Genomic DNA, 23418 nt, shown 5'->3' on the forward strand with positions numbered 1-23418 from the left:
TTCTTTTTTGCGTTTATGCATTTAATTCAATGTATTTCTTATATTTCACATTTTTTAAATAAGTTTAAAATCAAAAGGTTAGTAATATTGATAACAGCGATAATAATAGTGACATATTGAGGATAGGAATATACAAACAAAGGGATGTAGCATTAATTATAATATATAATTTATATTTATATTAAGAAAATTCTAATTAAGAAAAAAATTAGAAAAGAAAGAAAGCGAGAGAAAAAAAGATCAATTATTGGGACATTCATTCATTTGATAAAAAAAAAAAAAAAAAAAAAAAAATTCTTCTGTGTTCAAGTGCGTTGCTAAGCGTAACTGCAACTCTGCACGCGACCATTACATTGATTCTGATTGGCTAATTGAAGCCGGTTTAGCCAATAGAACTGTCGGCTCGAGACCGCAAAGGCTTCGCGGGTACATCGGTGAAGAGACACGGGCGAGGTTGCTTGATCTTCTCCGAGAAATTTACGTGAAAGAATTTGGCCCGTCGTGAGGTTGACGTCTTTAATTTATTCTCACATTAAATCATCTGATTAATTAGAACAATCGTGAACAATATATATTTATAATTTATATCATTAGTAATTTATAGAGAGGCCCCCTGCCAGCAGAGTTCATTGTCAATGGAGGTAAGTTAAGAGCTTGTTGTTCTGAGGAAAAACTTTTGGCTAGTTCACTTTTTCTGTCTGCTTGTTAAGTTAACTTGGTTACCGACCGAATACAGATATTACGAAGTGTACACATAGACTACCCAATTAAAACATTCATTGGCATAGTAAGAAAAGTAATAGGCAATGATATCGACTCATGTTTAACTGTAAGGAGAACAGATATGTCGTATCATCAGGCGAAAGAAAATCCGCACAAGGCCTCATTTGACTAACGTTAGATTTAATGTACAAAAAGTCACTTGGCGCGTGTTGATAATTATATATAACATGAAAATATATGTTGGGGTGTGTGTGTTATTTGTCTTGTCATTATTGTCCATTTTCATATAACGTTAGTTAATTTTTACCCGTATGCATAATAAAATAATAACTTTCTTCCCTTTACATTAGCACATCATTCAGACATATTCATATAATTTTCTCCTGTGTTTAAGGTTAATAATGCAGTGAAAAACAAAATCAATGTGGATACAAATGGAGCAAGAACGGTCTTTGAACGATTTCATAGTTCAGTTCCAGACTCCTACTTTTCCACCCACAAGCCTCAAGTGAGAAGACCTTCATACTGTCGTTCAAACTGTCAATACATCATAAAGAATTAATACAATTATGATTTTAGAATATTCATTTGCCATTTTACCTTTCTCCTATTCATCAAGTAGTTCCAATGTATAGTAATTGGAACTACTTTTAGCAGTTATTTAGATAAAGATGTCAGATATCTGTCTCCGCCTTAAAAGACCATATGATTTTGAATTTCTTTCCAAAAATTGATGGATATTTTTTTTATCCATTTTTATATGCCTTTTATCAACAAATGCTGTGTTCTTCATTTTTTTACAGCATAATTTCAGTGACAGCAGATTCTTCAATTCGTTCTCGGACTGCACATTGCAAGACTGCGCACCACTACCTTATACAGTTTGGCCAACTCAGGAAGACTGTAAATCAGTGGATTGGCCTCAAGTCATGCCTAATAACAGGTTATTTTTATTTTGACACATATTAATAATACTATATTTGGAACCAACTGTAAGTTATTAACTATATTAACAGTTAAAACTGTAATCCAAAAGGGGTTTGTTGTTAAATTGCAAGCAAGCAAGCCTATTTAATTTACCACTTTTCCAAACAAATCAATGCAGTTCAAAGTGCTTTACATGCAAGAAAGAAACAATAGATACAATAGTTAGTATAAATATATATTTTTTAAAATAAAAATAGACCCATTAAAATACAAGAATAAGAATGAAGTTTATGAGGATTAAAATATAGAACAAGTAACTAAAAATGAAGAAAAATATATAAAGCATTATAAGACATTACAGGAAGGCCAGCCTAAAAAATATGTTTTTAATTTAAATTTAAAACTATTAATATTTTCAGCACATCTTACTTCCTCCTGAAGGTTATTCCAGAGGCGAGGAGCATAACGGCTAAAAGCAGCATCACCAAATGGTATAGTTAAAGAAAATAATCCGAGGATCTGAGAGTCCTTCTAGGTTCATATACTGTAAGCATTTTTGAGAGATAATCTGGAGCAAATTCATGCAATGCAGCTAATAAAAGGTTTTTAAAATCAATACGAACACTAACAGGTAACCAGTGTAACGACTTTAATATAGGTGTAATGTGCTCTCTCTACTTAGTCTTTGCCAATACTCGAGCAGAAGTATTTTGGATTATTTATAGTTTATTAATTGTAGTCTTTGGTTGACCAGAAAAGAGGGCATTACAGTAGTCAAGCCTGCTATTTATAAATGCATGCATTAATTTGTCTGTGTTGCTCAGAGAGAAATGGTCTTATTTTAGCAATGTTCTTTATGTGATAAATTGCTGTTTTGGTAATATTACAATTTAAAATTAAAATCAGATTCAAAGACAACTAAATTTTTCTGAACTTGGCTTGGGTTTAATCCAGTATATTTAGTTTAAGGATCAATTTCTCTTTCTGATCTTTTGATCCAATAATCAAAACTTCTACTTTATCTTGGTTGAGTTGTAAGATTTTGTTTGACATCCAGTCATTTATGTCTTGGATGCAATTTGCAAGTGAATCAGTTTGCCTCAGTGTCATCAGGAGATTCGGCTACATATAAATGTGTATCTAATACTAATGTTTGTCTTGCATAGAAATCTGGTAGATGCCAGTAATTGTGGGAGTGAGGCTGATCTTTATGGATTAGTGTCAGACATCTTGGAAGAACCAGATTCACTGGACCCATACTCCTCATACGTCTCAGAGAAGTAAGTCCCTCTTGATTTGTGTATCAGAATTTAACCTGTAATGCTAATTATTAATAATAAGTGGAAAATTGCTAATTTCTTATTCAAATGACTTTAGTAAACGATGTTTAATATAATTTCTAAGGCTGCCAATGCAATTAACATATTGAGGGAAACTTGTATAACAATATAAACTGACTAGGGTTGTCACTAATGATTATTTTGGTAATCGAGTAATCAGATATTTTTTTTTGTGGTAATAAAAATAGATCTAAGCAAAGACCTGAGCCTTTAAAATGACTTAAAATACATATATAATGACAATGAGGCAATAATATTTGGTTAAAAAAAAGTATCAAAAGCAAGTAATCATATTGTCTATAGAAGAACACTGTTAAAATACAGTGTTTCCCTTAGGATTTTGTGAGATTGTGGTGGGTGGACCTCGGTCCCTCTAGGGGGGTCCCGGGGCATGCCCCACCGTAAGAAAATTGGTCAATCTGGAGCACTTTGAGAGTTCAAAATGAAGAGCTCCAACCCATATTCAGTGTGCAAATTGAACAAAGAAAAGGTCTGTGTACTGACTTGTGCCTGAACTTTAAAGGGGACTCAAACTCTTTTAAATTGTGATATAGTTTCTCAGTCTACATTACACTACATGATACTAATACTAATACTAAGGCCGGCGACACACTGGATGCGTGGCGTGGCGTTTCTGTTGCGTGTCAGCTGCCTGGCGGCTGCGTGGCGTTTTCTGTCTTTGCACACCAGAAACGTGTCTGACGCGGCGCTGCTGCTGCTACGTGACATATAATAAGCCTCATTGGTGATATATTCGACATATGGGGAGAGAGTTGTGGAAGGCCTATAGCCTACTTCATGTTAAACATAAATATATAGCAGCAAAGACAACGTCAGCAGTATTGACGGCAAAATAGGCTACAGAATATTTCGTTATGTATTGACAGGTGCAATATTTAAAAATCGATAATATTTTTTTAATTACATTTATATCTGCATTTATGTCAAAACCTAGAGACTTTCAAACATCAAAATGTCATTTATTAATATGTATTCGTGTCAAAATGACATATAAACATCTTTTCCTTTTCTATTTTGCCTGAAAAGCTTCCAACACGCTTGCGTGTCGTTTTCCGCGCGGCTCTAGCCGCGCCTGAGATGCGCATGGCACACAGGCAGTGTGTAAGCTCTAACGTGTTAACATGGGAGCCGAAATAAAAACGGACACGCCACGCAGCCGAGACGCTCACGCCACGCAGCCAGTGTGTCGCTGGCCTAATAATGTTATAATATTATTTCAATGACAGTAATAGCCATCAGGGGTTTTCCTGGCTCAAAACGAGGCGGTGGTGGTAAAATCCTGATAATTAGAGATGCACCGATTACAATTTTCTAGGCCGATTCCGATTTCCGATTTTTCATTGAGTTTGACCTGCCGATACCGATTTTAGCCGATTTCGATTTCATTTTTCTAACCACTTTACAGCACACACAAATATTTATTTTCTATCTTTTCTTTAATAGAACATTTTACATTTTGCATAGAACATAGATAATTTTTTGAACAGATAATCGTTATAAAATAGAACTATGTAAATTACTCCTGGTGTGGGAAATACACACACACACACACACACACACACACACACACACACATATATATATATATATATATATATATATATATATATATATATATATATATATAGCCTTGCAGTGTAAAGATATTTCTATATTTCTATAATTTCTGGCTAGTTAACTTTTTTTATTTTTTATAATCACAACCATACTTGCAACCAAAACTGAATAATGAAAACAAGTTTAAATGGGTAAATCTTCAACAAATATTTTTGAGTCTTCGTTTTCTTTTCTGACATACTGGAGTTCTTGTTAAAACACACTAGACATACTTATTCTGTGCATTTTGAGCACTTTTTGTGTGAATTCATTTTTAGTTTGTCCATCAAAAGTGTGCTTTCACTTTAATTGAGCGTGAGCAGCGCTGCAAAAATAGACCCGCGCCGAAACCCCCGCTTCACTGCTGCTCACGCGATGCTCCTGCTTGACGCTCACGCACTGCTCCTGCTGCCGGTGTGAATGCACTCATTGATTAACATGCACGCCGAAAAAAATACGCGCTGCTCACATTTGTGGTGTGAAACGGCCGTAATTCACGAGGTTTCCTACATGTGCGTTCCGTGTGCACGTGTGATGCTGATGTTGCGCGATGTTAATCATGCGGCGCCCGAGTGCATTTGACCTGCATAAAATTGGCATATGTCCGACTGACCGGCTGGTCGCGGGTCATGGCCGATCACGTGAAAATCGGCCAATTCCGGTCACCAGCCGATCAATCGGTGCATCTCTACTGATAATGTATTTTAATAATAAGACTATTAAATTTGTATTTTTTGTAGACCATCATATAGCCTACTGCACAGGTGTCAAACTCAGTTCCTGGAGGGCCACAGCCCCACAGAGTTTTGTTCCAACCCTGCTTCAACACACACACACCTGCAGTTTTCAAATAAGCCTGAAGGACTTGATTAGCTGATCAGGTGTGTTTAATTAGGGTTGAAGCTAAACTCTGCAGGGCTGTGGCCCTCCAGGAACTGAGTTTGACACCCCTGGCCTATTGTGTTTCTCACAGTATTTTTGTTGGTTGAGCTCGGTACCTCTAGGGGGGTCCGGGGGCATACTCTCCCGAAAGAAAATTTTGTACATTTTAAGGCGAGACACGGCAGGCAAAAACATCGGGGTTTTTTTTCACTGGTCAATTTTGAGATATTTGTCTTCAATAACATGTCTTCTTTCAGACTTGTGGTGAAAAAAGTCTGAAATACACATTTAGGTCTTTATTTTACTACACCTCGTCTGTTTGCGTCCGTAGATTTCTCAGAAATTCAACAAAAGTTGGCATTCTAAATCATCCTGCTGCTCCGCGATCGCTGTCTGCACCCTGTCATCACATACACCGTTAGAAAGCTCTCTCTCTCTCCTGTACAATGCTGTCGGATCCAAATATGGTCATTTCCTTTTTATCATCAACCAATCGTGAAAGTAAAAGGGGGGATTTAACTCTAAATGCGCAATCTCATTGGCTAATATAAATCTTTAAAGCCCCTTTTCTCAAAATGACTTTTCTCTCATACTCATACCAAGTCCGAAATCTCCACTTCAGTAGCACCAAACATTCCAGTCTTTTACCTATTGTACCTCTGTATATTATTCCTAGCCTGATTTATATAACATTTTATTCCAAAAAACATGGCGAAAATCTATTTTTTAAGGTTATTGACAGTATATTCTGATTTACAGGATAACAAAAGTAGATATCCATAAATCCCTCTGTAATTTTTTTTCCCATCTAACGTGAACACAATGGAAAAAGAATTTTGAACCTGGCTTTATCCAATACACAGATTTCGGTTTTTAAAATATATGCAAATTAGTGCATATTTAATTATATAATGATTAATTTGCATATTTAAACATTAAATTACAGAAAACTTGTAATACATTTTTTCTCATCTTAATGTAGTAATCAACTGGGAAAGTTTCACGGTGATATCTGCTAGTTAAAAATGTTACCCTATTCACCTGTAGTGTCTCGCCTTAAAGATAAATTCATTAATCTGGTGCACTTTGAGTCACCTGAATCCACTGTTAAAAATAAATAATCCATCCGCCAACCGCCCAAACCTATGATATTCTTTGATTTAGATATCTGCATCTGATCATCACATTACAATTATTCAAATTCTCAGAGTTAAGCATGATAATATGGTAACATATCACATTGAAGTAGGCTGATTTAAAAATAACATTTATTTAAATTAAAAGTTCTTCTTTTGGCAAAATTACATTTCCTTAAAGGTGCTCTAAGTGATGTTGGGTGACGTCACTTCTTGTTGACGTTTAAAGTATTGTCAAACAAAACGGAGGCTAGCTAGACCCTCCCTCCTCCTCATCCGCGCACTAACCCCCCAAACCTTTCTTGTCGGTTATTGGCTGGAACAGTTTGTCATCTTTCGTGGTGCAGGTTGGCCCAGTTTGTTTTTGTTACCGTTTGTGGAGCCTGTGGTGTCTACAGAGACCGCGCTTTTTTACAGTGTGTTCAGGTATTATAACAAATAATAGTATAACCAGTATAATCGATAGTATTTTTTTATATTTATAGTTTATATTTGCATTTATGTCAAAACCTAGACACTTTCAAACATCAAAATGACATTTATTAATATGTATTCGTGTCAAAATGACATATAAACATCTTTTCCTATTCTATTTTGCCTGGAAACGCTTCCAACAGGCTTGCGTGAAAAATAGGCATTGGTTCTATTTCTAGCATGCACGCGTTTTCTGTTTTTTCAAATTAGGCGTCCATGTTATTTCCATCTCTTTCGCGGTTTTAAACTAATGAACGCGCGCCCTTTTGTCCGCGCGGTCACAAAAAATGGGAGGCACGCGCCTGTCCGCAACGAGCCTCCGCGCGCACCCCCGATGACGATTTTTACGTCACGCGGACCCTCGCGCCATCGCGGTCGCGGAAAGTATAACAGAGGCTTTAGTAGTGGTCGACCGATATGGGATTTTTAATGGCCGATGCCGATGTCGATATTGAGAAAGCAATCTGGCCGATTGGCCGATATGAGGCCGATACAATACATGTGAATACAGTAAATGAGAGACATAAAGAATATTGGTGAAACTAAATGAACATTTATTGTACATACTATTTATGCAAAATTCTTTTTGCAATAAAAAATATTTACTAAGAAATTAAAATGTAAACAAAAAGGTAAGGTAACACTTCAATAAATAAAGTTTTAGTGCAACTTCTTGTCTGCTTTAATATTTACAGTCATTTTTTCAGTCACATAAATAATGACTACTGCTTACTGCAGGTTACAAATAACATTTATCATTAATGAACCAATCGAAACAATATTCATAAATTAATGACAAAATAGTATGTGAGATTACATACATTTTATGTACAACATAGTTAAATATAAATCTCACATACTTTATTTACACTATTTACTTTAAAATAGTTTAAATAGTTCAACCTTTTTTTAAGGTTGTTTTACTTCAAGTATATTTAAATAATAATGATTTATGTGTTTAGTTTTGCTTGTTTGTTTCTTTAAAACGTTGCAAGCCGTCACATGTATTTGCATGACATACATGAACATATGAAAATGTATACTACACACGATATTACGCCAATCATGGATAAATAAATACAGTAGATAGTGAATAACATTTTCAAGGATTTATTTTCAAACGTAATATTATTACATCGTGTTCTCTTCTCATCCACCTCACGCGACCAACTGATCTGTAATGCACGCGACCCAGCTTTTCCGTGCACGCGAGTCCCTTGGAAAACAGCGTCTAGTTTAAATGTAACCCGAGAACAACGCGCGTATCTGAGGGACAGCCAGTCACAGGATTTTTGACTGTTTGTGAGGTAAAATGTTTTCAGTTTTGTTTGAATTTGTTTATATCACATCTGTGACCCCCACTGGAGCTACCGCTGGGCTGCGGATCTGACATATCATGGTACTGTTTGAATAGACTCTGCTGCACGCCGGAGTGTTTTTGTGTGTAACACAATGTAGCGTCAGGTTAGAAAGCGAATGCGAATGGTCATTTACTGTGTCTGTCAGATGTCTGCTTCACTTCTGAGTGGCTTGTTTTACGGTGCTGGGCGGAGCAGAGCGAGTGTATTCAGTTCATTCACCTCGCTCTGTTCGCGTCAGTGGAAAAAAGCGCTAATGCACAGTCACAAACTGTTTTGAAATATATCGGCCAAACGGAAAGATTTATCGGGCGATACCGATATCTAAAAAATTCCAAATATCGGCCGATATATCGGCCTCGGCGATATATCGGTCGACCACTAGGCTTTAGAGCACCTTTAATAGCCTAAACAGAGGCATTATTGCCAGTCATTGTGTCTAAAATGTAAGTGACTTAATTTTAACTATTTGTTTATTGAACTGTTATGAAATCAGCATCTCTGTTTCAATCGTGATGGTATTAAGGAAAACAGCACTCTGGTCGTGTGATGTTTCTTAACTGTATAATATGTTATAAATAACTGCGCAAGCCTCAACAGCGCAACTTTGTTACCGTCAGTAGGCCTACATTAGTAGGTATATACATTAGTATATCAACTATAGGCTAGGGATGTCACGATACCAAAATTCCAGTAGTCGGTACCGATACCATTAAAAAAAATTCGGTTCTCGGTACCAATTTCGGTACCACAGCAAAATCTGTTGGAACTATTTTTCTATTTTATTTAACTATTTGAAAAAAATATTAAATTCAATTAAATGACTTTATGGCGGTAATCATAAGTAATACATATAAGCATTAAAGGCTACATGCTGTTTAAACGTAAATATTGCTTATAAAAAAATTGCATGGTAAATCTACTGTACAGTAGCCTAATATAATTATTTCTGTCAATTTCTTTGTTAAACCGAACTTTTATTTTGACGGGTTGCCGTGAAGACCTTTTAGTTTCTGTGTGTGTATGATATGACGATAGTTTTTTTCTCAAATTAAACGGTAAAATGCTCATGAAGTGACGAGATGAATTTCATCATGTCATCATATCGTGAGGCAGCAGAGACTGAAAACAGCGCGAGCGTCACTCGTGCTTCAGTGTGTGTGTGTGTGTGTGTGAGGTAAATGAAACCGCACGTCTGCGCCATTCATTCGAAGTACCGGTACTTTGACAACACTACTATAGGCTATCAATCGCCACTTACGTTAAATTAAATAATGTTTTCGGTGATTCCCTAGTAATTATAATTTTTTTTATATTACATTTTTTTTTAATCAGGGCATTTGTCCGGTTGGGCAAGTACAATTATCTTTCACTTGTCCCTTCAAAAAAAAACACGTATCCCGGACAAGCGTTAATGTCAAGCCCTGGCATATGCTTTCCTTGATTGGTTTTCTCTGAAGAGAATTACGTTGTTAAAATCGAAAGTAAAAGAGTAACGCACGTTCATTGCGTTTTACCGTGATGAGAGTAGGGCTGGGTATTGTTCAAAATCTTTCGATCCTGTGCCATTTTCGATACCTCAGTTTCGATACCGGTTCCTAACGATACTTTTTTCGATACCAATTTTATGAAATCCATTTTAACAAGATTACATAACACATTACCTCAGTTTCAGTTTGACTCATGCTCCTTAGCCAGTGCACAAAGGAACAAAAAATGTTTTATAATGAGCTCATGCTCACCAAAGCTGAATTTTTTTTTTTTATAAAAATACAGTAAAACCTGTAATATTGTGAAATAGTATTACAATTTAAAATCTTATCTGAATAGATTTCAAAATGTAATTTATTCCTGTGATGTCAAAGCTGAATTTTCAAAATCATTACTTCAGTGTCACATGATCCTTCAGAAATATGAAAACAGTTTGCTGCTTAATATTTTGGAAACTATGATACATTTTTTTCATGATTCTTTGATGAATAAAAATGTCAAAAGAACAGCATTTATTTAAAAACGAAATATTTTGTAACATTACACATGTTTTAATGTCACTTTTGATAACTTTAATGCATCCTTACTGAAAAAAAAATTCTGACTAACCAACACATTTTTGAATGGCTGTGTACACTCAGTAGGTTATTATTGCAATATAAACACTGTCAGAGTGATCAACAAGGTAGGCTATCTACCAGTCGAAGGCGAAGCAACTTTCTGCTATTATGTTTACTCCGTGGCCGTGCACTGTCAAGGTCTTCATCATATTTGTCGTGGTACCGGTCTTTGCAGCAATTATTTTACCGCAAATACTGCATCGCACGCTGTTGGCATCGAGCCTGGAGAAATGTACCCACACTTTTGATCGACTTTTCCACATCTTCTAAGGTATTATGTGTGTGTGCTCGCGTCTCATGAATATGTGCGCGGAGAGTTTGTCTGTGTGTGCTCGCGTCTCATTGAGTATGTGCGTGAGTTTTGTGTGTGTGCTCGCCCGACCCGCGGATTATGATCCGCGCAGCACTATCGACAAACTATACGGTTTGAGAATGGACACAGGCCGGGAACCCGCAACAGAACCGTCACGGTGGAAAAAGTGTATCTGAGCAATGCATGTGACTGCCTGTCCGAGTTTTGTCGAGAGCCGGAGGCGGCACGAAATTTGACGGAGGCGGCCGCCTTGTAATTCTCTATGCAGGAAAAACCCTGATGACTTTTGGTTGTGTCAAATCATATAAATGACCGTATAGCTTAAAAAATGAGCGTATGTTAAACAATTTATTGTTTTGTGTTAATGTGTTATGTCAGTTTTAGTAATTTTATAATTTAATCCAAACATCCACCAGCTTTCTTTAAGCTTGTTGCATGAACTTGATGCATAACAAAATCTTTATATATATTTTTGTTGTTTAACTGTTTTTAGCAGGCTACCATCTAGTCTGAAAGGTGTCTGGTCTCCAAAGTTAACAAGAGAGGATAGCATGCAGTACTTCAATAATGATGTGCAGATGCCACCCATTTCTGGATTCCCATCAAACCAGACTTGTCCTAAACCCATGACCAATGTCTGTCCTCAGACAGCAGGCAGAGAATCTCATCAGTGGGCTGAACTCCAGAATTACAATGGATTTGATGCTTGTTCACCTCCCTGTAATTTCACCTCCTGTAATGGAGAGGCTGATGCATATTCTCCTCAAGATCTCCCTCGCCCCCCAGGCCTGAACACACCCCCATCGTTAAGCTCTAACCTTTACCAGACCAGGGCAAGTAAACCTGAGCATATTACACCAGAGAAGGATGAAGGATACCGCAGCACCACTAACTGCCTGTCTGATTACAGAAGCACTGTCAACAACTACTGCTGCCCTCCACAAAAAATGGATGACTCCTATTTCAGTTCATCTCATGAATTTTCATCTGTGAGCAAAGATAAAATCAGAAACTCCCAACCTTTCTCTTTGCAGGATGTCAGTAAACTGGCCTTTCTCTTGGCAGAGCAGGATATGAACTACTGCAGAGAATCGAACGGGCTTTTAGCACAGAGGAATCCAGAGGAAATCATGGCAGACCAGAAGAGTCATCCTTTTCAAAGGATGTCAGAGCTTATTACTCAAACACCAAATTTTAAAAGAGATGTGACCCGCAACCATTTGGAGCAAAAAGGATCTAAAGCGGAGGATCTAAAGACTCTTTTACAAAATCATTATAGTCCAAATGAATTTTCAGGGTTTGTGCAACCTAAACCTAAACCTTTTTCACCTACCGTCGTACCTCCAACCTTGCACCCAAACAAAGAAGCCATTCTGATAGGAAGCAGCACAGCTCAAACTGGTGTGAAGCAGTTCCAGCCTGTCCAGTCAAACCATTATCAAATCCAAGCTAACATTTCAGCAAAGACCAACAGCAACAATGGCTCACAGGGGTTTGCAAAGCTCACGTCCACGTCTGGAACGTTTCCATTACATCCTTCTCAACAGTTGTTCCGGGCTGCAGCGAGAGTCCCGGCTGATTTGAGTCAAGGGAATGCAGTAAATCGACATGGTGCAATAGGCCAGGTCAGTTTTGAAAGTTTAAGGAAGAAAGCAGGAAATGTGGACATTACAGATTTTGACCTCCAGCTAGAGAACAACAGGTCGTCGGCGGGCCTCATGGTCGATGGGCATTTTAGTCAGCGATTAAGCATGAAACCCACAGTTCCTGGTTTCCCGAAAGAAGCAGACAAAAAACCAGGACTCCTGCAGAGTCCATACCAGGGGCTGGGCAGTATGTACGGAGGACAAATGAGATACAATGGAGCTAGTTCAAACTCAGCCAAAGCAACACCATCACAGCATTTCCCTTTCCTATATCAGATGGGTGATCCCAGAAAAAGTGCATGCCAACCAGTTAAGTCACAACTCCCACTGCCCTACTGCTCTGCGTCCCTCATCGACAGGAATGAGTGTCAGCCTGCTGAAGATATTTCACCCTTCAGCCCCTATCTACAAGAATATATTGGGCTGAGCCAAGCATCAGGATATGGGTCGTTCTCTGGGTTTCTATCTGCCATGACTTTGCCTAAGTTTGGCAAGGCACTCGGAAGCCCCAACAGTCAACTACACTTTTACCTGGAGGAATGTTACGAGCAGTGGAGGATGCTGGAAAGAGAGAGAAAGAATGTAAGTGTGATGTTCTTGAGACATGAGAGTAGTCATGTATTTCATTCATGAATTTTCAAGTATTATAGCCAAACCAGAGCATTTTTTAAAGAAAATAATTTATGGATTACTTTATCACTGCTTCTATCTTGGTGAATCATGCTTTTAAATTACTAAGTAGTTTGCATACTGAACTATATTTATTTCACAAGCATTATGAGGTAAGAAACTAATGTAATATGGTATTCTTTCTGACAGGCAGAAGCTGTTCTTACAAAGACTTACCCAGGAAAATGTGTGTCCATGATGACCAATAGCGTTTTACCCAAAATGCCTCCAAACCCATCCAGAGTGGACAGGCTCATTGTAGACGAGCTGCGTGAACAGGCCAGGGTCAGCTTTCTGTCCAATATTTTTCATAAAACTAGCTGAGGGTTTTCAAACAGTGGCCCACAAGAGGGTGTTAAGCATGTCTGCCGAAAAAGTGTAAAAATGCAAATAAAATAATAATACATAGATACAAATATTTAATGTAAAATATTATTACTGTTATATTGTACCTTCAAAAATCATGAAATCTTTGAAATCATGAAAGAATAATCACAATGATTTTATTCTGTTGGCATCCATAATTTTATGTTGTCTTCAGGTTTTGCAACAGTATTTCTAACATGGTGGGTAGGAAAAAAGAAACTTTGTCAACTTAATAGAATGTAAATATTTTACACATATGTATATTTTTATTTTATAATGATTTTATATATATTTACTGCACACACACATATATATATATATATATATATATATATGCAAAAATACTGCACGATGTATCATTTTAGCAACGATATCGCGATGTGCGCATCGGGTTCGTAGTTGATCCGTGATCCTTACAAGCTAGCTGTCCCGCGGTTCGGAACGCATGTGATTCACAGATTAATTGCAAAGTTTAACCATCATAGAGTGAGTTTATCATTTTTATGTGTTGTTACATGAAGTTCGTGAACACCGAATTCCCTTCCCTTTCTTATCTATTTGTGCTTGAACGGACATGTGCACGGAAAATTAAGTCGAAATGCCCGTCTCGACGAGTTTCCTCGTAAACTCAGTCAGTTATGAGTTGTAAACAGAAAGAAATCGGATTCTTGTTATTACCGGTATTGGATATTATGTGTATTCGTCTTAAAGTGACAGCAGCCCATATACCCGCAGCTGTTTGTGTCACCACAGTTAATCAAACAACAAAAGAGAAAAGCACTGTTGTGGCTTAAACAAAGATAAACTGAATTAATTATATGAATCATATTTCAATTTATACAGACTATGACTATGAAGACTATGCAGTTTTATTTTACGTTTGATTATTCAATGTCTGTACCTGAATACAGTAATTTACCTGAAAAACACAAAACACTGCTTATTTCATCTGTGTCTTTGTTCTATTGTATTAATCTATGCTTGAAATTCGTTTATAATTTTATATGCAGATGCACTACACTACAAAATTACCCCAATCATCCTAGAATGATTAATTCTTTACAAAAAAAGCCATTCAAATCATCAGTTGAAATTGTTTTTATATCGCGATATATATCACAGAAAAACAAAATATTGCAAAGTCAGTTTTTTCCAATATTGTGCAGCCCTAATATATATATATATCTGAAGACAACAAAAATGTTCTTTACAAGGTGATCATCATATTTGGGGGTACATGGGATGAAAATGTTTTCTTTTTTAACCCTGCTTTTGCCAATTTTTTTATTTTGTGATCATATATTCTAGAGTTAAATGAACATTGATTTAGACTATAGTTACAGATGAGATGTCTCTTCCATATTATAATGCAAAATTGCCTTGTGTTTGTAGGTGGCAGGTTTGCTAGGCAAGATGGAACAGTTGCGGAGTTTTCCGTTTCATGCTAATATCAGCTCAGCATTGGACAGGCATCTCGAGATCATCTACATCACTCAGGCACGCCGCAAGGACGAATTCATCAACGCTAACAGCAGACAGAGGCAGCCGGCGGCCTTCTTTAGAGAGGACAGGGGTTAGTAATGTTGCACTATAACAAAAAGCAGGAAGTACACATCTTGTGTAAACTAGTGTGAAGCCACAAGAAAGTGGAAGATGACAGGGGCTGCAAATGGTATTTCTTACTCAACCTGTTGCTTAGTTAGCGTAGGTTTATCTTGTGCCTATATAATTTGTATTACAAGGTGACAGACATAAAATAATAAAAGTAATGGAAATAAAATAATCCCTGTGCGTTCACACCGCTGCCGGCGAGAGCAGCAAAGTGGCCGGAAGTCATTCATTTTCAATGTGAGCCGGCGGCGAGCTCCGGTGAGAAGCAGCGCAGTGCATCTTGGACGGTGTGGGCGTCGAGGAGAGTCAGGTCAGCTTTATGGTAACGAGCTATGTCGCTGTTTGGAGGCAACCAATCGAAATGTAGAAGTCCTCCGCTTGAGAGGATTCCAGAGAACGCAGTCCTGTAAACTTTGGTTCCGACCACATTAGTTCCCAAGCAAAATAGAGGAGAGGTTGATCATGTGAATTTGATAAGAAGGCGCGCAACACCATTTATAGGCAACATTTTTGCGCTAGAACGCTTGTTTTTCAGCGGGAATGCAAATTAGACTAGCACTTAACCCTGAACACAAAAGCCACGCCACACCACACAAATGGCTTTTAATTGGTTTATTTCGTTAGCAAACTATAATTCACTATAATGTCACTATAATTGTTAAGTTCTTTCCATCGATCAATTTCTTACTTTCAGATTTAAAGGAATCCATTAGGTTAACTTATACCCTGCTTGGTCAGTCTGCACAAATAACGATCAACATGCTTGTTTGCTTTGCGGCCCCTTTAAATAAAGTTTAAAAAAAGACCAAGCATTTTACCTACGTCAGAGCATCCACAAATCTTTCTATGGCATTGTTGGCAGGGCAGCCAGAGCGAATTTTGACGCCATCACCAGTGGCGGTGTGAACGCACAATTATATTATAAAGTATTATGTTCAGTTAATTTGCAGTATTTGCTGATGATGTTTTTGACCCAGAGTAGATTCAACACACACTCTTCCGTAACTCCCCTTAATCACGCTATTTATTTTGTATTTCAAATCTCACAGAGATACTTCTGCTGGCTTCTGCAGTGAAGGACATGTGCAGCAGCACCAGAAAGGCCCGAACTGCTCTCTGGTGTGCATTACAAATGACTTTGCCTAAAACAAGCAGTTACCTAGAGGAGGGACACGTGAAAGGTGCCTGCTCCCCTTTTGGCCCAGACAGTCCTGAGCAGAGCAGCTTGGAGAGAGTACTGACTACCCTGTGATTACTTTCTGGCAGGTATACAGTCTTTGTGTGTGTGTGCGTTTCCGACACAAAGTAACATCGATCTAACCTGTACAAAAAGGCTTAAGAGGTGATAGGATTGCATTTTTTAGAGGAATGAATGAGTTATTTAAGTTATTCCACTATAGTGATACATTAGGCTCAGTTGTGGGCAGCAGATGGAATTCTTAGTTCATTAATATTTATCAGTCTTCTGTGAAAACCACCAATCAGATTATAATCAAATTCTCCAAAATACATGGAATTATGGCAGTAAGATCAATATTGAGCTATTTGTCCAAGGACCCCAGAGGAGCTGCCAGTAAAAACAAGGCGTTTTGAGAGAGTATAAAAAGTTTGATTCAACAGCTGTCAAAGAGAGATGAAATCAGAAGGAACTTTTAACTGGCTAATGGTGATAATGGTACAGAATGCGCAGCAAGAGTAAGGTCTGTGGCTTTGGAGGATAATGGGATATTTTTGCCCAGTTGACAGAAATGTATAAATAGTTACATAGGAAACAAAAAAAGTGTTAACGTTTTTTTGTCAGTTTAATTAGTGTCTCCTACAACCTATACAAAATACTCAGCTAATTTTAGGTCCGCTGATACACACATTCACAAAATCAAAAACAGTATTTATGAACAGCAGGATGTGTTCTAGTTTTCCTGTTATTATTTACCTATTTATTTGTGCATGATCTTCTTGATGTTAGCACTTGGTTTTTAGTGGTCTCACTGAATAAGCAATGATAATCACAATTCTCTTTTAAGTCTGTCTTTTGTTTCCGGAAAATCTGAACGTGATTTTATTTATTTGCAATTTATCTAAATTCTGAATTGAACTCAAGATATCAGTCACTATTTTTCAGTATGTGTATGTGATAAATCTGTCTGCGATGTACCTCATTTGAGGATATATTGAGTTGCTGAGAGTAACATCATTCATAGACTGAAATAAATGATGTGAACAACCTGTTACTGGCAAATGTTAGACTGACATTGTTCATATGACGTGTGCTTGTACTGTTTTGTTTCATTGCCCTTGCTTTTGTTCAAGTTTAACAATTAAAATAACACAGCAGTGAAGTCCCAGAACTCAAAGACTGATGCGTAAAACTACTGTTTATTTAATTAAACATTGATCCAAAATACAATGTTAATCAATTAATGTTGCCCTAATTAAAAAAGCAGATCCCTGTCGTTATAAAATGAAACCACTTGTAAAATAATCCAGTAAAGCTGGTATAATTTTCTGAATTTCTGTTCACTCGGAATAATGTACGTTTTAAAACAGTGTTGCCATCACCTCACTAAAAACAGCTGGTTGGCTAAATAATGAAAGCCATTTGTAAACAAGTCCCTTTCTCTCATTCAGTTCTGAAAATCCTAGGCAAATATATTGTTTCTTTAAATCAAGCAGTTTTGGCTTAACAGAATAAACATTACTGAAGAGTGTACCTCACTTGGTGGTTTCCATCATAAAATCATTTAGACATTAAAGTTTTGAACCCTGAATATGGTCAAGAAACAGATTTGACCTTTACAACATTTAAATTGTATTGATGTAAAGAAAAACATACGAGGTAAGCAAAGCAGTGTTTGGATAGATGAGAACAGATTGTTCAACAGTTTTACCAGTCATCAGTATTCAAGAGTTAGTTCTTATTGCATAAATAGAAGATTCATTGAGAAATGTTAACAGCTTTCAAGCAATCAGCAGTGACACCCAGAGAATACAAACTATAGCTTCTGATGTTCCTTTTGGAAAAACTGAATCTGTGGATAAAAAAAAAAGCATCTACCATATCCTTGCAACATCCCATTTAAAAATCCAATTTGTAAAACCTACATATGACACCAAGTGTATCATATAAAAAGGCAGAACTACATTCTCTGTGACTCAAGTTAACTGGTCACATAGTCAAGAATGAACACGTTCATTTACACAGCTCAATTTATTGTACCAATTTTGAAATATTTTAGCGTACAAAATTTTAAATATTGTTGCTTTGATAAAATAATGCTCAAATCACTTGATCTTTCAAGCTAACAGACAATAAAGGCTTAAAGATATCAGTTTGCTTACAGTGCAGGCCATTGTAGTATCCGAGAGGGCAGTCTACAAGGTGTTGGCACAATATCTAGCAGCTTCAAATGAACAGTTGTCAACTGATATATATGCATAAACATACATAACTTGCATTAGGATCATCTCTTAGGTTCACTGCCCTACAATAAAAAATAAACCACAACGGAGACAGAAACATCCACCACACCAAGGGCCTATACCATGAAGCTGGTATGTTTCAGTTTAGTTTGCGCCAACCCTGGGTTTTAGGCACCATGAAAGTGATTTGGCTTTTAGCAGTGTTCATCGCCATAGTAACTTGCACTCCACGGCTAACCTGGTCCGGGGCAGGTTATGTTCCAGGTAAGAGGTTGCAAAACGAACTTGGACCAATCAGCTCTGAGCAAAGTGACACATGTCTGATGCGATAAAGTCACTCCACCTGTTTCTACTCCAAATTAAAGGTCACTACATAGCAAATGATTTTTAAAGACAAAATCGTCTGGCTTTAATAAATTTGTATGATTTAAATATTATGTAATTATTATACCCTTAATCGATCACACGTGTACAAGTTTAGTTCATCAATTATTATTACGCAGAGTTCAAAAGAAAAAAAATATAAAGGTAATATAAATACGCTTTAGAATCAATAGATGAAGCTATAAAATGACTACATGTGAGCTTAAATGTTCAATTCTCTCTATGCCTTTTTATCAACTGTATAAACTAACTTCACAACGTTTACTTGCACTTATATACAGTAACAAGACTTTTTCTTTTAGTTGTCCTCTTTCATAGATTTTTTCTTCTTGCTGTGTAAATTTGTTTAAATTCTTAGTATTTTAATACTTTTATTTAATAAGTGAATTGAGCTGCTTCTCTCACGAGAAATTAATTTCAGTGAGTTTTGAATGAGTTTCACTCTTTCTCAGCATGTGATTGGCTGTTCGCTACTGATGTCACTCCTAAACTCCTAAACTCAGGATCAAAGCCTGAATTGACAGAGCAAGTTGATGATCAGCATCATGGTACCAACAAAGCCTGGTAGGATCGGTTTGGTTTTGTCAACTCGAAACTAATCCTGCAACCCTGAGTTTGTTCAACTACCATCATGGTACAGGCCCCAAAAGTCCCCCGCTCCTATTCATTGGCAGTAATGTTTCACTGTCTTTGGGTTGTCTCTGAGCCCTCTCCATATATTGCTACATGATAAGAAGGCTTCAGTTGGTTCTGAAAAAGCTTGTGAGCTGAATAAACAGAGATATATTTTTGTGTCTTGAGTAACTTTGTGTTAAAAAAATCACTGGAGTGCTACCAAGAAGCAGCATATGGAAAACATATAAAACAGGTTCACAGGTTATTTGAGTCCCCCGAGGCAATAAGAAGAGGATTTATACTGTTTTTAGATACAAGCATTTTGGTTATCTGCTGGTAAAGGTTAAAGAGTGATTCTCATGGAAACAAGTCCAGGTCACTTTTCACCCTTCAAATTTTATTTTATTTTATTTTATATATATATATATTATATATATATATATATATATGTGTGTGTGTTTTATATAAAGGAACAAATTAGAACGTGGCCACAATTTAGTAAAACGGGAGAATGAATTATGTTGTGCACATGATTACCTTAAAGGGTTAGTTCACCCAAAATGAAAATGTGTTCATTAATTACTCGCCCTCGTTGTTCCAAACCTGTAAGACTTTCTTTCATCTTTGCAACACAAATGAAGATTTTTTTTATGAAATCTGAGACATTGCTGTCCCTCCATTGACAAAGTGTTCCACTGACACAACTACCACTATGACGTTTCAAAAAGTTCATATTGAGATCGCAAAACTAATCCATGTGAATTAAGCAGTTTAGTCAAAAATGTTCTGAAGTGACTCGATCGCTTTATATGATGAACACTGAATTTAGGCTTTTATTCACATATAAATATTCATCAACTCGCATATCAGTTGTGCTCAAGCATGTTTACTTGACGTGCGAGAACCAATTCATTCTCGTGTTACACAGCACGTTTGAGCTTCAGCAACAGGTTTGTTCTCATGTGACACTGAAGACTCCTGTCTTCAGTGTCACATGGTTGTTCAGAAATTCTAATCTCGGTTGAGCTTCTGTTTATGTTCCCTGATGAATGTTTACATGTGAATAAAATCCTAAATTCAAATTCATATGGATTAGTTTTACAATCTCTTTATGAACTTTTTGAAGCGTCAAAAGTGTCAGTTTTGTAGATGTCAATGGAGGGACAGAAATGTCTCATATTGCATCAAAAGTATCTTAATTTGTGAGTGACTGATGACAAAATTAAAATTTTGGGTGAACTAACCCTTTAGAAAGAGGGAACAAATTAGTAAAATCTAGTAGATTTTAGGGTTAAAATGTGACCTGAACATGTTTTTGACGGTTTTGTGCAATTTACCCTTAAACAAGTAGCACAGCAGCCAGCACCTGTAATAAATGAATGGATAACGATACAATTCTCACTCACTTTGCGATTAGTTTTGTACAAACCAAGAAAACAGCTCATTAGGCCTAACATTATCTTTCAATAAACAATATCAGACCCAAAATCGGATATGGATGCATACATTGTTAGTTGGGACAGTGTCTGCTGAGGTCTCTGTTTTTTCTCTTCTAGGTAAATGACCTTGGCCTTATAGTCTGCAAAAGTTTTTCTATTTCCTCTCTATCTCTTGCGCTCTCCCTTCTGAGTGCGTTTCTTCTCTTTGTCCTTGCGCTCCTGCTTGACCAGCTTGTCTTTCTCGCGTTGCATCTTGTCCTGTTCTTTCTTCTTTTGTGCGTCCTCTCTGGCCTCGTCACGCTGCTGTTTGCGGCGGTTTAAAACATCCTCGACATTGGTGTTTTTGAACAGGCCTGGGGCTGGCAGTGAAGGGAACAGTGCATGATAGAGATCTTTAGTCTAAATAATGTAGATCATACTGCAGCTGTTCATACAACAGTACTGGACACTAAACAAGTAATTTAAGCATTATCAGGATATACATATACTATACACTTTGAACATGACCAGAGCAGAGATCTTCTCCTAGAGCGACTGTTTTTATTACAAAGGATACATTTTTCAATGGGTATTCCCATCACGACTTGTTCCTCATCTTCAGTACAAATGTTAAGGAAACTGCTTCACACTGGATCAGCTGAACCGTGAGCTTGAGAGAGATTAAGTGATGATTTGTTCTCAACTGGGTGTCATGGAAATCATAAATCAAGTACAGAATACAACAGATATGTATTGAAAGGATATTCTTCATCATCTGTTACATTAGCATACTGAGCCAGTAGAGCCTCTTTCCTCTTCTTGGATTCCTCTGACGACACCTTCTGTTTGACTACAATCTGTGCCTGCTTCTCTATCAGACTGGCAATGGCCTGAACCTCATCTGAAATTAGAAAAAACTTTTTTTTCCAAACACAGTTTGCATCACTATTATTTTGTATTGTAAAATAATATAGATGGCATTATGAAATGAATGACAACAAAAAAATATTATACAAAGATTCAACAGTGCGCACATCCAACGGGAAAAAAGCTCAATGAGTGTGCTCAGCCATAAAAGAAATTGCAAAGGAAGAGAAAATTGCCACACCACAGCTCAGAAATCTTTCTAATGTGATTTGATACTTACAATTTAAAACAGCTGTGCAACTTTTTGATGCATTTTTTCAGGATTATTTGATGAATAGAGAGTTTAAAAGAACAGCATGCATGCTGAATGTCTTTCCTATCACATCTGCTCAATGTAATGTGTCCTTGCTGAATAAAAGTATTAATATATATTTTTTAAACGTATGCAATTGAGATTATATATAGCATGGAGACACAAATGCACCACACTAGCAGTTTTAAGCTGCTCTATGGGGCCAATGTGATTCAACTTTTCTACTGTCAGCTCTTACCCTCTGCCTGATTCTTCGCTGCAGATCTGCTGCTACACTCAGTCCACTGTTTTAGGATCTGCTGGCAAACCTCCTCAAGTGTGTCTTCTTCCTGTGAGAATTAAGTGACCTCTGTTTACCAATGTAAGTGTAAAACGTTCATGCAAAAGACTGCATTTTAATAGTTGCACTGACTTCCCACCATAACAAAGATCTATGCACAGACCTTACGTAAACCTACATCCAAATATAGTTTCCGATATAAAAGGCAAACGTGAAATTAAGTTACTTATGTTCGATTGTTTTGACTACTTAATACCGGGGAATGGCAACAAGCGTTTGGTCAACTTTCACACTTTAATTGTTCAAATAAACCAATAAAAAATGTACAATACACGAGCGTATTTCGGGTTTATGATAGGTTTGTCGTAACAATATTTAAAGTTGACAATATTCACAACAGCAGAGGCACTCGTGTGAAAGATCTTGACAGCTGAGTTGAGCGTGCAAGTGTCATGCGCGTGCACTGACCAGAAAAGCGGAGAGAATGCCCTGAAGAGCATCCTTCTGCTCTTCATCGTTTTCCTCTTCCTGAAGCACTCCGAGAATATATGCTCCGTAAACTTCTCGGTCTACTTCAAGGGAGTCCAACCGCTCGTTCAACCAGTTTTCAAACTCCTCGGCGATTTGTTTGGGCGCCGCCATCTTGCCTGGCTGGGGTCCTGGTAGTGAGGAGGGATGTCCGCACAGAATGCCAGACACAAATGCGGTACAGCTTTCAAATGAAGCATCGCCACAGATACTTTTCAATGCGAAAGAATTAGCGACCTATTTCATTATTAACATATAATATTTTCTTTTTCTTTTTTTTTTTTTTACATAGATTAGGTTTAGGTTGGTATTCATGAGGACATAAGTGTGAAAACCTTTAAATGCTCATAACTTAGACAGGATTAGGCCATAGTTTAATTAGGGCATTTAAGTAGCTTTTATAAACGTGCCTTATAAAAA

General features: G+C 37.1%; 2 protein-coding genes across 3 annotated transcripts; one reads left to right on the forward strand and one right to left on the reverse strand.

Moving 5' to 3' along the window:
* Positions 1–416: 416 nt before the first annotated feature.
* Positions 417–17526, forward strand: moto (minamoto). Of its 2 annotated transcripts, none has more exons than XM_079878794.1 (8): positions 417–641; positions 1118–1231; positions 1527–1666; positions 2817–2930; positions 11375–13109; positions 13347–13481; positions 14955–15135; positions 16223–17526. In XM_079878794.1, exons 1-8 carry the CDS (start codon positions 636–638, stop codon positions 16423–16425), a joined length of 2628 nt encoding a protein of 875 aa, XP_079734920.1. In that variant the 5' UTR covers positions 417–635; the 3' UTR covers positions 16426–17526. The 2 variants fall into 2 exon arrangements, with proteins under 2 accessions (XP_079734920.1, XP_079734921.1); XM_079878795.1 differs by having other exon boundaries at positions 11378–13109.
* Positions 17527–17533: 7 nt separating this feature from the next.
* Positions 17534–23163, reverse strand: ccdc43 (coiled-coil domain containing 43). The gene is made up of 5 exons (XM_079879135.1): positions 22939–23163; positions 22429–22519; positions 21776–21911; positions 21588–21631; positions 17534–21384 (listed from the first exon to the last, which is right to left on the reverse strand). The coding sequence occupies exons 1-5, from the start codon at positions 23110–23112 to the stop codon at positions 21197–21199; spliced, it is 633 nt and encodes a 210-aa protein (XP_079735261.1). The 5' UTR covers positions 23113–23163; the 3' UTR covers positions 17534–21196.
* Positions 23164–23418: the final 255 nt, after the last annotated feature.

This window comes from Squalius cephalus, assembly GCF_949319135.1.
Source record: "Squalius cephalus genome assembly, chromosome: 1".
NCBI classification, from domain to species: domain Eukaryota; kingdom Metazoa; phylum Chordata; class Actinopteri; order Cypriniformes; family Leuciscidae; genus Squalius; species Squalius cephalus.

Bases quoted from the DNA above. Each gene is read 5' to 3' on its own strand.
- moto (XM_079878794.1), top strand. The intron at 13,110-13,346 runs GTAAGTGTGATG...TCTTTCTGACAG, and splicing joins TGGAAAGAGAGAGAAAGAAT to GCAGAAGCTGTTCTTACAAA. The intron at 15,136-16,222 runs GTTAGTAATGTT...CAAATCTCACAG, and splicing joins CTTCTTTAGAGAGGACAGGG to AGATACTTCTGCTGGCTTCT.
- ccdc43 (XM_079879135.1), bottom strand. From the start codon at position 23,112: ATGGCGGCGCCCAAACAAATCGCCGAGGAGTTTGAAAACTGGTTGAAC. The intron at 21,912-22,428 runs GTAAGAGCTGAC...TTCTAATTTCAG, and splicing joins AGCGAAGAATCAGGCAGAGG to ATGAGGTTCAGGCCATTGCC. The intron at 21,632-21,775 runs ATATCCTTTCAA...TAACATTTGTAC, and splicing joins AATGTAACAGATGATGAAGA to TGAAGATGAGGAACAAGTCG.